This window comes from Myotis brandtii, unplaced genomic scaffold, assembly GCF_000412655.1.
Source record: "Myotis brandtii unplaced genomic scaffold, ASM41265v1 scaffold151, whole genome shotgun sequence".
Taxonomy (NCBI): Eukaryota; Metazoa; Chordata; class Mammalia; order Chiroptera; family Vespertilionidae; genus Myotis; species Myotis brandtii.
Window position 1 is genome coordinate 1,674,685 of NW_005355461.1, and position 11,599 is coordinate 1,686,283.

General features: G+C 31.9%; 1 protein-coding gene across 10 annotated transcripts in view; it reads left to right on the top strand.

Annotated features, from left to right (window-relative positions):
- Window positions 1-9,808, top strand: part of SENP6 (SUMO1/sentrin specific peptidase 6) — a 111,768-nt gene extending 101,960 nt beyond the window's left edge. For all 10 annotated transcript variants that reach the window (XM_014535792.1, XM_014535787.1, XM_014535789.1 and 7 more), the window contains 6 exons: window positions 1,934-2,364; window positions 4,263-4,366; window positions 5,859-5,947; window positions 7,443-7,511; window positions 7,603-7,753; window positions 9,292-9,808. In XM_014535792.1, the coding sequence (XP_014391278.1) occupies window positions 1,934-2,364; window positions 4,263-4,366; window positions 5,859-5,947; window positions 7,443-7,511; window positions 7,603-7,753; window positions 9,292-9,501 (1,054 nt within the window). In that variant the 3' untranslated portion in view covers window positions 9,502-9,808. The remainder of the gene's footprint in view (window positions 1-1,933; window positions 2,365-4,262; window positions 4,367-5,858; window positions 5,948-7,442; window positions 7,512-7,602; window positions 7,754-9,291) is intronic.
- Window positions 9,809-11,599: the final 1,791 nt, after the last annotated feature.

Here is an 11,599-nt window from a genome sequence, read left to right on the forward strand (position 1 = left end):
GTGTGTGTGTGTGTGTGTGTGTGTGTGTGTGTGTGTGTAAAACCATTTGTCAGAAATGAATTATAAAAATTCTAAATAGAAATATAATTTTGAAATACACACAATTTGGCAACAGAGGCACATCCTTCTTAGTCACTCTATCTGATGTGGATAGAAACTATGATCAGTAGTGAAAAGTAGAGAATGAATAAAGATGTGGAGCCAGAAAATGATTCTGCAAGAGTACTATGCCATTTGTGCATGGAAGAATAGCCCTAATTCATGAGGGTGCATTTTGTTTTATTTTTAAGAGGTAAGCCACAAGTATTTATACACACTGACTATATTACATAGACTGCCATATATTTGTCATTTGTTTTATTTTCAATTTTCCAATTAAAAACTATTTGTTAAAAATTGTCCCAGTAATTGACAAGGGGCAGAAATTTGATATTTGGATCTAATCCATCTTCAGATACGTCGAATTACCTGTTTTAGCCTCTTCTCCCACTGGTGATTTAAGCTCAGTGTAGCTGCTATTAAAAGGATCATTAAAGCAAAATCATGGCTCTTAGAGGTTGAAAGTGATCTCAGCTGTTTCTTCCAGCTTTCTTCTGTCAGCTAGGTGAAGAAAGAATTTTCCTACTTTTTCAGTGAGGCATTAAAAAATTTATAGCTTATGTCTACATTGTCATAACTGAGAAATGTTAAAAACAGTGATAAACTTAGGTTATTGCTGTAGGTTTAGAGTCACTGTTTAATCAACTTTAAAACACATTTTTTTCACATTTTAACATTTCTGAAATTCAGATGTGACATACAATTAGCTGTGTCTTAGAGTTCAAGTGAGAAAGTTGGTGTGCTGCTATTTCTACCACCCTAGCCTGACCTAAGTCCACAGGATACTGAGGATTAGTAATTAAGGAGAGAAGCATTCCTCCACTTGTCCTTTATAGTACTGAGGATGAAGCCAACCTCTGATCTTTCTATTTAGGCTGTCCAATGAAGAGACAGTGCTGTTTTGTAGTATTGCCTTGGGGTAATTTAACATTTTGCAGAAATGAGAATGTAGCATAACTTTTCTTCTCATCACTAGATTTATTTTTTTCATTCAAAAAATACCTGTTGAACATCCTACTATATTACAAATATTGTGCTCAGGCTAGTAAGTTCTCTAACATCTATGGCCTGTTCCTTTAATTTTAGCATGTAATACTACCTAGCAAATAGTAAGCCCTTAATAAAATTCTTCATTAGATTAATCACTAGTAGCCATTGTTAGCTGTGTAGCTTCTTACTTATGGCTTATATCCTGCTGTTGAGAGCTGTGGTACCTGAATTCAGCTATATCACGAGCACCCACTTGATAGCTGGAACTCTACTAATATTTTCAGTTCTTTTATAATCATTACATTGGATATGTTATTTCATTTTAGTGTATTTACATTTCAATATAGCATGAGACAAAGGATTATTTGATACTTTCAGTGTTAAGCAATTCCTACCTTATTAATAAGAGACACACAGGCATGGTTAAAGTTTTTTAAAAGCTATATATATGTACAATATTTAAAAACTTCAAAATTATACAGTCTGTTTAAACTTCTGAAGACATTTTAATCTTAAGACTAGATAGATTTCTATCCTTTGACATAAATAAAGCAAAAGGAAGGTGAATGGGAATGATGAATTGGCAGTGATATCATTTATATTTTGTTAAATTACCTGAAAAAAATAATAAATTTTTCATTCCACAAGCAAGAAAAGGTTTAAAGGATTGTTTGCAAAAGTGAATACAGACTACAAAATTCTAACGAAACTTAGATTGAAAAAATTGGGCATTCTTAATAAATTTCTTCAGAAAAGCTTTAGAAAGCATTTCAATTGATATTTATTGCCAAATATAATAAATGTTTCTAATAATATATTCAGTAGTTTCATTTGTTTTTTACAGTGCACACTGGTTTTTGGCTGTTGTTTGTTTCCCTGGTTTGGAAAAACCGAAGTATGAACCTAATCCTCATTACCATGAAAATACAACCATGCAAAAATGTTCAACTGTAGAGGACAGTTGTATTTCTTCTCCTTCAGCCAGTGAAATGGACAGTTGTTCACAAAACTCTTCTGCCAAGCCTATAATTAAGAAGATGCTAAACAAAAAGCATTGCATGGCTGTAATTGATTCAAGTGCTGAACAGGAAGAAAGTGACTCTCGTTATCGGAGAAACATATGCAGTGCGAAATGTAGTCTGAAAAAAATAAATCATACTGCAAGTGAAAATGAAGAATCAAATCAAGGAGAATCTGCATGCCAGAAAATTGTTGATAGGACTACAAGTGAGAATGGCCTACAGAATGAATATTTAAATTCTATGCACCATACAGGTATGTTTCTAAATGTTTTGAAAGAATCAAGGAGTTCAGAGTAAATTGGATTTTTTATAATCAGGATTAAGATTTCAGGGTACACTTTTTATTAAAAGTCAGATTTATTGAAATATAATTTACCAAAATGGAACATTTCATCATTTTATAAGTATAGTTGAGTGAGCTTTGATAAATGTTTATAGTCATGTAATCACTACAACAGCCGAGATTTAGAACCTTTCCATCACTCCAAAAAAAATTGCCTTGTACAGTCTATTCCCCTCACCTCTACAAAGAGTGCAGTTTTAAAATTGTAGTACAAGGTCTACATTTTCCATTCATAAGATCTTGGATTTATTTTCATTTTAAAGGATATTTATTGTATTCAGGATAAACAGTAGTTGTACAGTCTTACACCTGTAAGGTGAATTAGTTCAGTCTTCTCACTTTACAGATGGGAAATTGGAAATCAAGTGGCCAGAGGCAGAAATTAAAGGTTTTCCTCCAAAATAGTTGTTGACATTGAAATTAAAGGTTACTTCCTTATTCTTCACTCTCCTTCATTTTTCCAGTGTGAAGAAGGGCACTGGTGCAGCCTGTCTTTATTTCCCTTCAGTTTTTATAAATTGTGGTTTGGTTTTTTTTCTTGAATCAGTTCCATATTTCTAGCACTTGTTATGGAAATCTGAGGTTTCTGTTCAAATACTTAAATTTCATGTGAAGTTGATTGTATAATTTTCTCTCCATCCCCAAGGTAAAAAAGTCTACTCCATTAAATCCATACAGTGCTATAGTGTATACCTTGTAAACTTATTAAACTGTGAATAGATCCTAATATATTTTTTTGGAGGAAAAAGGTCAGTATAAAGCATAGAAAAATGTATGTAAATTCAGAAAGAACCTATCAAAAATTGTGAATACTGAGCATACTCTTGGTACTTTTACCAGTTTATTTTAGTAAATCAGAAGAAAGCTATTGCTGAGGTCTTATAAATATATTTTTACTTTTTATTTAGTTTGACATACTAAGCTGCATAAAGCTAATAATAGCACTAGAGTATTTATATATGTGCCCTTTTGGAGATAAGAGGCAGAAAAGGGGAGTGGTATGTGAATATCTTCATTGAACTATTTTTTTAAATTCCCCCTTTGATCAGTAATTTCATCCATTTTAATGTGAATTCAAATGAAAAATAAATTAAAGTGCATGATTTAAAAACCAAGCAATGGGACAAAAACCTAGGGCTTCATATACACAAACTCCAGAAATTCCTAGTGGCCTTCTACTACAAATTAATGTTCCAGTCTTTAAAGTTGTAGTAGCAGTTAAAGTTGAGTAAATATTCTCACAAATGCTAGTGGAGACCACAGTAGGAATAATCTGTTTTACGTAATTTGCCTTTCAATATTCGTTTATTCTAAGTATTTTTTTATTATAGTTTGTGCATTTGGTATTTGTTTTGGCTTTTTTTTTTTAGTATGTGTGTAATATTTTTCTTAAAGGAAATTAATTTACCTTTATTGTGTGCAATACACTGATATTTTCTATTCTCTTGAATTAATCTAATAGTGGTAGTGCCCCACAGTTTGAAAAAAAAATGGTGCTCTAAAAAAAAAAAAATGGTGCTCTACAGTAGGTGTGTGCATTTTTCAAGAATGAGGTCCCATAGCTTTCATCAGATGCTTCAAAGGGATCATTCACCAAGAAGCACATTAAAGAAGAGTTTCTCTAGAGGTAACCTTACTACCTCAGAGAGGATGGTTAAGCAGTCTATCCTATATAAAATGAAAACTTCACTAAAAATTAGGATACAGAAAGCTTATAAAAATTTTTGCGACATGATTAAGATCTCAGTAATTGATTTCTGTTATATGCATGGACTTTTTAAATTATATAATGTTTCTTATTAATACAGATGGTTTAAGCAAAATCAGACTAAACTATAGTGATGAATCAGCTGAAGCTAGTAGATTGCTTGAAGATGAACTCATTGACTTTTCAGAAGATCAGGATAACCAGGTGAAACTTACTTGACAAAAAGTTCTGATGTTTTATCTAATTAAGTGTTTTTCTTTGGAGTCTTACAGATAGTTTCTTCAACCAGTAACTCATGCATCTGGACTTGGTTTTCATTCTAAAACACAAATTAAGTTTTCAGTTCAGAGGTTGCTAGGATAAATGTGCTAGTGATGTTTTCTTTTAGTTTTGAGCCACCCTCCCCACCCCCCCAATTGTGGATGAAACTAATAATACCCACCATTTTAATAGAAAATAAATTTTTTCAAATCAACACAGCCACCACCCCTACCACCCTTTCTCTTCCTCTTTTAAATTGTTTATGGGCTATATCTAACCTTTGGTCTAACTTGACATTCAGAAGACAAATGTTTAACATTTTGATTATATTAAACTAAAACTGTATTATATTCTTCCACATTTTCAGTGATTTTGGGGGGGGGTCTAATTTAATATATATAGCAGGAGCAAATAATACTTAGTTAAAACTAACATAGGTCTACTCTAATATTTATTTAATGTCTCACTTGCTCCAATAAACTTTACTAACACCAAGAATAAAATATATTATTTAAAATATTTTATAATTTCAGTTAAAAATGGCTTTATATCTAGAGAAAAGTTTATAAAAATCCTATAGCATACTATTTCTTTAATTCTTTAACTTTTTTAGTTAGGACAAACTGAATTTATTTCGTAGTGAAGATAGCTTTATACTGCACAAATTTTCTTTCCTGCTTCTTTTGTGAACAAAGCCATTTTTTTTGTGATGTTTAAATGGTCTATATGGCTATAAAACATAGTTTTTCTCTCAAACGTATACAGACATATATATGGGTTATATATAAGGCTTATAATGAGCACTCATGCTTCTTTGGTCATAGCACTTATTTCATTTGTAAGGTTGCCAAAAGCTTTTCTCATAGAACAAAATAAGCTTTGTTTGTTTTACATGCAAGATAATTTATAGAATAAGACACTGTCATTAAGCTATCTTCTCTCAAATGAAGTGGATATATGGTTTTGTTAAGGAGAACAGTGTTTCCAAAAACCCTTGAAATATTTCTGATTTTTAAAAAATTTATGTAAAAGAGTAATAAATAAAAGTTACTCATGTCCTATTATGAAACAGTTATCTTAATAACCAGCTATCTTAATTTTTATAGAAACACCTAAAATCAGAGCAGTGGTATTTGACCAGAGAAGAAGCAGTCGTAATATATTGTCTTTAAAAATGTATTCTAGATTGAGCATATGATGTAATAATTTTTCAGATTCCTTTGATTTGTAGTTTCTTTTCATTAAAACGTCAGTGTTGTGATATTAGATAATTGGAATCAAGTGACATCCCAATTTTTGTGTTTGATCACCTGACTAGAAATGTTTTTGACATATTTGTTATAAAAGATTTCTATCCTCAATAGTTCTACTTTGGTAGGTTATTAGTTATTTAGATTGTATATTTTCAATACTAACAGCAGGCTCTCTCTTATAGGATGACAGTAGTGACGATGGATTCCTTACCGATGACAATTGCAATTCAGAAATAGGACAGTGGCATTTAAAACCTACTATCTGTAAACAGTAAGCATTGACTACATGAAAACCTTTATTTATGTACCTTCATAAAATAACATGACTAGACAGTTTTTTGTTTTGTTTTTTAAATATTTTTATTGATTTCAGAGAGGATGGGGGTGGAGAGAGAGATAGAAACATCAATAATGAGAGTGACTCATTGATCGGCTGCCTCCCACCCACAATGGGGATCAAGCCTGCAATCCAGGCATGTGCCCTGACCCAGAATCAAACCGTGACCTGGTTCATACGTCAATGCTCAACCACTGAACTACACCAGCCGGGCTAGACAGTTTTATTTAAACAGGTACTAAGCAAAAGTCACAATGGCTGTCAGTTTCATTGAGGAAAACTGGATCATGCCCAATGTCCAAGGATCAAATGGAGAGAAAGAATAATTACTTTAGTCCTCTATTTTTTATGTGTGCATGCATGCACACACAGACATTTCCACCCCAAATGAGAGTGAGTTCGTTTTGGTTTTCGGAAGTAATACTATATTCTGAGGTCTCTCTAGGGGCTCCAAGCTTCTTAGGTGATGACGTATTACCTATTTGTAAACCTCATCTTTTTTGGCTTCTTTTTCTTACCTTTTTTTTTTTTCTTTGTAGAAAATGTTGGTTAAAACTCCATTAACAGCTTTTGAAAAGCAAACCTCATTTATAAAGAAAAATATAGAGACCTTGAACAGTTAAGAGATCTCCAAATCCCACAAAATTTTAACCAGGAAGAACCTAGACCCGTGGTCGGCAAACTGCAGCTCGCGAGCCACATGCGGCTCTTTGACCCCTTGAGTGTGGCTCTTCCTAAGCCTTAGGAGTACCCTAATTAAGTTAATAACAATGTACCTACCTATATAGTTTAAGTTTAAAAAATTTGGCTCTCAAAAGAAATTTCAGTCGTTGTACTGTTGATATTTGGCTCTGTTGAATAATGAGTTTGCCGACCACTGACCTAGACCTTTAAACATTCCAGGTCACTTTGCACTACATTAGACTTCCTCACCTTTACTTGGGTTTATAACAAAATTTTGAAGGTTGAGCCTTATAGTGAGTGTTCAAAGTGGAATCACTGGATTCTAAATTAATTCTTGTATGTGACGATTACCTGTTTTGTTACCTGTAATAGGTTTTAGTTAAAAGTGTGATTATTTTCTTCTGCTTTTGGTGGAATATGGGTATTCAAATTTTCAGAATGGTTTTGACTTCCTATTAAATTTTGAAGTATTTTTAGAAACCTACTATGGAACTTTATTGAAATATATTGACAACTAAAATATGGTTAAATTACTACTTTATTATTTGGTATTTAACATAACCATGGCTATTTAAGTATTATTAGGGTATGTATGTCTATAAGGTTTATTCCCGCCACCCTCCCTAACTTTTACTTAGACATGCAAAGGGAATATTGAAGGTTTTAAATTGTATTGCTAATGCACATCTCTTTATGCTCTTTTAACATTATAAGGTGTTAACATTTGGTCCTTTCTACCATGCAGACCTTGTATCCTACTGATGGACTCACTCAGAGGCCCTTCTCGATCAAATGTTGTAAAAATTCTAAGAGAGTAAGTTCAGAACTGCACCTCGTACTTTGTATTCTGTAAGAAATAAAGAACTATATATATGCATATTCTTACTACATATTTATTATTGCAGGTATTTAGAGGTGGAATGGGAAGTTAAAAAAGGAAGCAAAAGAAGTTTTTCCAAAGATGTTATGAAAGGCTCTAATCCAAAAGTACCCCAACAAAATAACTTTAGTGATTGTGGTGTATACGTATTGCAGTATGTAGAGAGCTTTTTTGAGGTGGGTTTCAAATTGTTGGATATGAGATAATAAATAGTAAAATACTGTTTTGGGTCTTACGTTATTATAAAATAACAGTAAGTAAATATTTTGAAGAGTTTGAAAAACATTATCATTTCAAAAATTATTCCAAGGAGCAAAAACTTCCAAATTGGAGAATTTTTAAGACATAAAAAGGTTATATATTTCATCACATCCAAGCCTTGTGACCTCATTCCTCATCACTAATCAACTCCCCTTCCCCCTGGCTCTTTCTACCTAAAGAAATCTCTCCCATGATGTGGATTGCCCCTTTCACTCTCTTTTCTCCTCTTCACAGATATATTTCTGGAGATGTATTTATATTCACTATCTTCATTTCCACAAATTCTACTTCTCAAATCTCTGTAATCTGGCTTCATCCTCATTCTTACATTGAAATTGTTCATGACCTCTAAGCACCATTTGAAATTGACCATTCCTTCCTCATAACACTTTCTTCCTTTATCTTAAAAGATGCAATAACACTCATGCATATTTCTCTTGGATATTCTTTACAGTTATATTGACTCCATTTTTTAATTCACTATTCAGTGTACCATAAATGTTATCACTTCGTGTTAAATATGTTCAATTATTTCTGATGCCACTTTTGAAGTTCAGTATACTAGCATCACTATTCTAAACTACTGCCTCCTACCTTTTGTTTTTCACAGTTGTTTTCCAGAAACCCAAATCTAGTCATGTTACATTAAATCTTATAATGGCTTCCTCTTGCTCTTGGATTAAAGAAAATTCATGTGGCCTGCATGATCCAACTACTGTCCAAGCTCCTGACCTCATTTCCTACCATTCTCACTCTAGCATTCTGTATACCAGCCACCTGAGTGTCATTCAGTTTCTCATTGTGTCATGTTCTTTCTCATCTCTAGACCTTGATACATAGTTCTTTACCTGAAATATTCTTTCCTATTGCTTCTATCATTTCTTATTTGGCTAACTCCATTTAACTTCGGGTCTTAGCTTAAATATTACTTCTTTTTGGAATTGTGTTTAGCCCCCACATATGTATAGGACTCTCTGATTCTACTGTCACAATATTTGTCATATTCATTGTTTTAATTGTTATCTGTCTGTCTAGACTGGAGTCAAAAAGCCTTTTTATAAAGGGCCAGATATTAAGTAATATTTTAGGCTTTGCAGCTATACAGTGTCTGTTCCTATTCAGTTCTGTTGTGGCAAGAAAGCATATACAGACAACATGTAAATGAGTTAGTGTAACTGTGTTCCAACAAGGCTTTATTTACAAAACAGGCAGTAAGCAGAATTTGGCCCACTAGCTGCCATCTGCTGACCCCTGATCTACACGACCATCTGTTGGCAGAAGTTATCTATCTCCTGTGCTGAGCAGAATGCCTGGCATGTTGATAGATAATGACTGAATACATAATAACTGAGTTGTTGATTTTTAATTTTTAATGTTGGAATGCTTTTGCGTTTTAACTTAAACTGTTATTCCTTATAATTTTCTAATATGCATCTAACATTTTTATTTTCAGAATCCAATTATCAATTTTGAACTACCTATGAATTTGGCAAACTGGTTCTCTCCCCCAAGAATGAGAACAAAAAGAGAAGAAATTCGAAACATAATTCTAAAGCTGCAGGAAGATCAGAGTAAAGAGAAAAAGAAGTATAAGGACACATACTCAACAGACACATCTTTGGATGAAGGAACAGAACAAAGTATCGACAGTATCTCAGATTGACCATTTCTGATTCTTGTCAGTGTTGTCCTGAGAAACAGGTGACTTTCATTTTTGGGTACAGACAGTAAAGAACTGAAGTGCTCACTACTTGTAATGCTTGTATAAATGTCATATAATTAATTTCCAATGGAGTATGTATTAAGTTAGTCTGTAAATATGTTAATGAGGCCAATTTTTCCAGCATTTATAATTTTTTTTTTCACTTGTTAGGAAGCTTTTGTTATGTATTTTCTGTTAATAGTATTGAAAACTGCAACTTCCAAACACTAAATAAATAAATATTTATAGGAGGACACGATTAATTTGATATTCTTTAGTGAATTTGTATTAAATTCCTCGGTGTGTGTGATATATTTCATGGGAATATTCAAGTATCTATGATAATTTTTTGACCTTTTGCATTTCTAAAGTAACTTGAAATATGAAAATAAGATGAACTCTAAGGCATTTTGAACAAGAAAGACATCTTTATGTGCTTGTAAAGCAGGGGAAAAAACAACAGCTTTTTAAATTCATATATTCCCTTGTGTCCAGAAAACTCCAAAATGGAATAAATATAATTTTACATAAATATTTAAGGAGAAGTAATTCAAAGAATAACCTTGAATTAAACTAAATAACTGTGCTTTATCATATATTATTGCTAACTACATTTCTGAAGACGTCTAAGGCTCAGGTTAAAACTATTTTGATAAGTGCAGCTCGAATTTCAAATATCCCATGTTATCTTTCTATATTATAGCTTAAAATATTCTACAAAATGTGTGATATAGTTAATTGGTAAACATTTTTAATCTGTGAACACAGCAATTTAAATAGGAATTAAATATTTTTTGTAATGGCTTTTGCTATTTTTTTCATTGCTCATTTTGTTCTTGTTATTTTGATAAAGTATCAGACTTTGCACATGAGTTTTTTAGTGTAAATTATTTTTACATGTGAAAGTAATATCTTTTGATCAATTGCTTAGTGCAGGAAAAAAAATCCCCTACCTTGAATTCCCCTTTTAAATTCTTAAAATGTGATGGTTTTGATGACAGATTTACAACTCATATAGGAATCTTGCATATATCTGCTGAAACTATTATTTTCAAATGAAACATTATACATTTCTTTTGAATTAACTTTGAGACTCAAAATATATATTTTAAAAGTCATTTTTTGTTAAAAATGAATTTCAAAATGCACATATGTATAACAAAAATAGTTGAGACTATAAGGAACGCCATTTTTATCAGCATTTATTTTATTTTTAGTCTGGCCATTTCTGGTATTGTGACCAACATTTTAGGATATTTTCTTGAATTTAATAAAGTCTGTGGGTGTGTTTGGGGTAGATGGAGGTGTTAACAACAACTAAAAAAAATCTATTGAGACACACTCATTAAGGGAAACCTTAAAATGTAGGTTTAGGGAAGATCATCATTAGTGCTTTCAATTATAGTTTTGTTACTTTGAACTATGAGAACATTTTTAAATTTCTGATTACATTATTTTTTTTTTTAGAAATGCCCTAGAGCTATTAGCCCAAATATGAAAAAATGAGTTTAATCTTACTATTTACTGAATATGGACGAAAAGAAATGGAAATTTTTTTTTAATTCCTGATAGCAGTAAACAAAATTCATATATTTAATTTTTTTAATATACTGTATTTTATCAGAATTTGAAGTTACTGAAAAAACTATTCTAAAATGCTCATTTTCTGTTTTAATTTCTGATGGTTTCATTTTGCATTCTTAATCTTGTTAAGAGAAAAATATAACTTGTCCTTTATGCCATCTCAAGTTAATCACATTTTGACATGAAACATATAGATTGATGCCTGTCAGCTTTCTCTAGAGGTAGAGTATTCAGATATTTGATATTTCTCCCAGTCCATGTAAAATTCTATTTTTAAAAATTATGCTAATGACTTTGTTTTACATATACTAGTATATACTGAAATCTTTGGAGACTTCGAGGGTGAGCTCCAAAACTAGACTTGAGAATCTTTGGTGTATATGCACATTTACTTGATGAGTATGTACTGTGGTACTGCTATATGTAGTTTAAAGTGGCTACCAGTCTTTTAAAATGTGTCATTAGTATTTGGAAG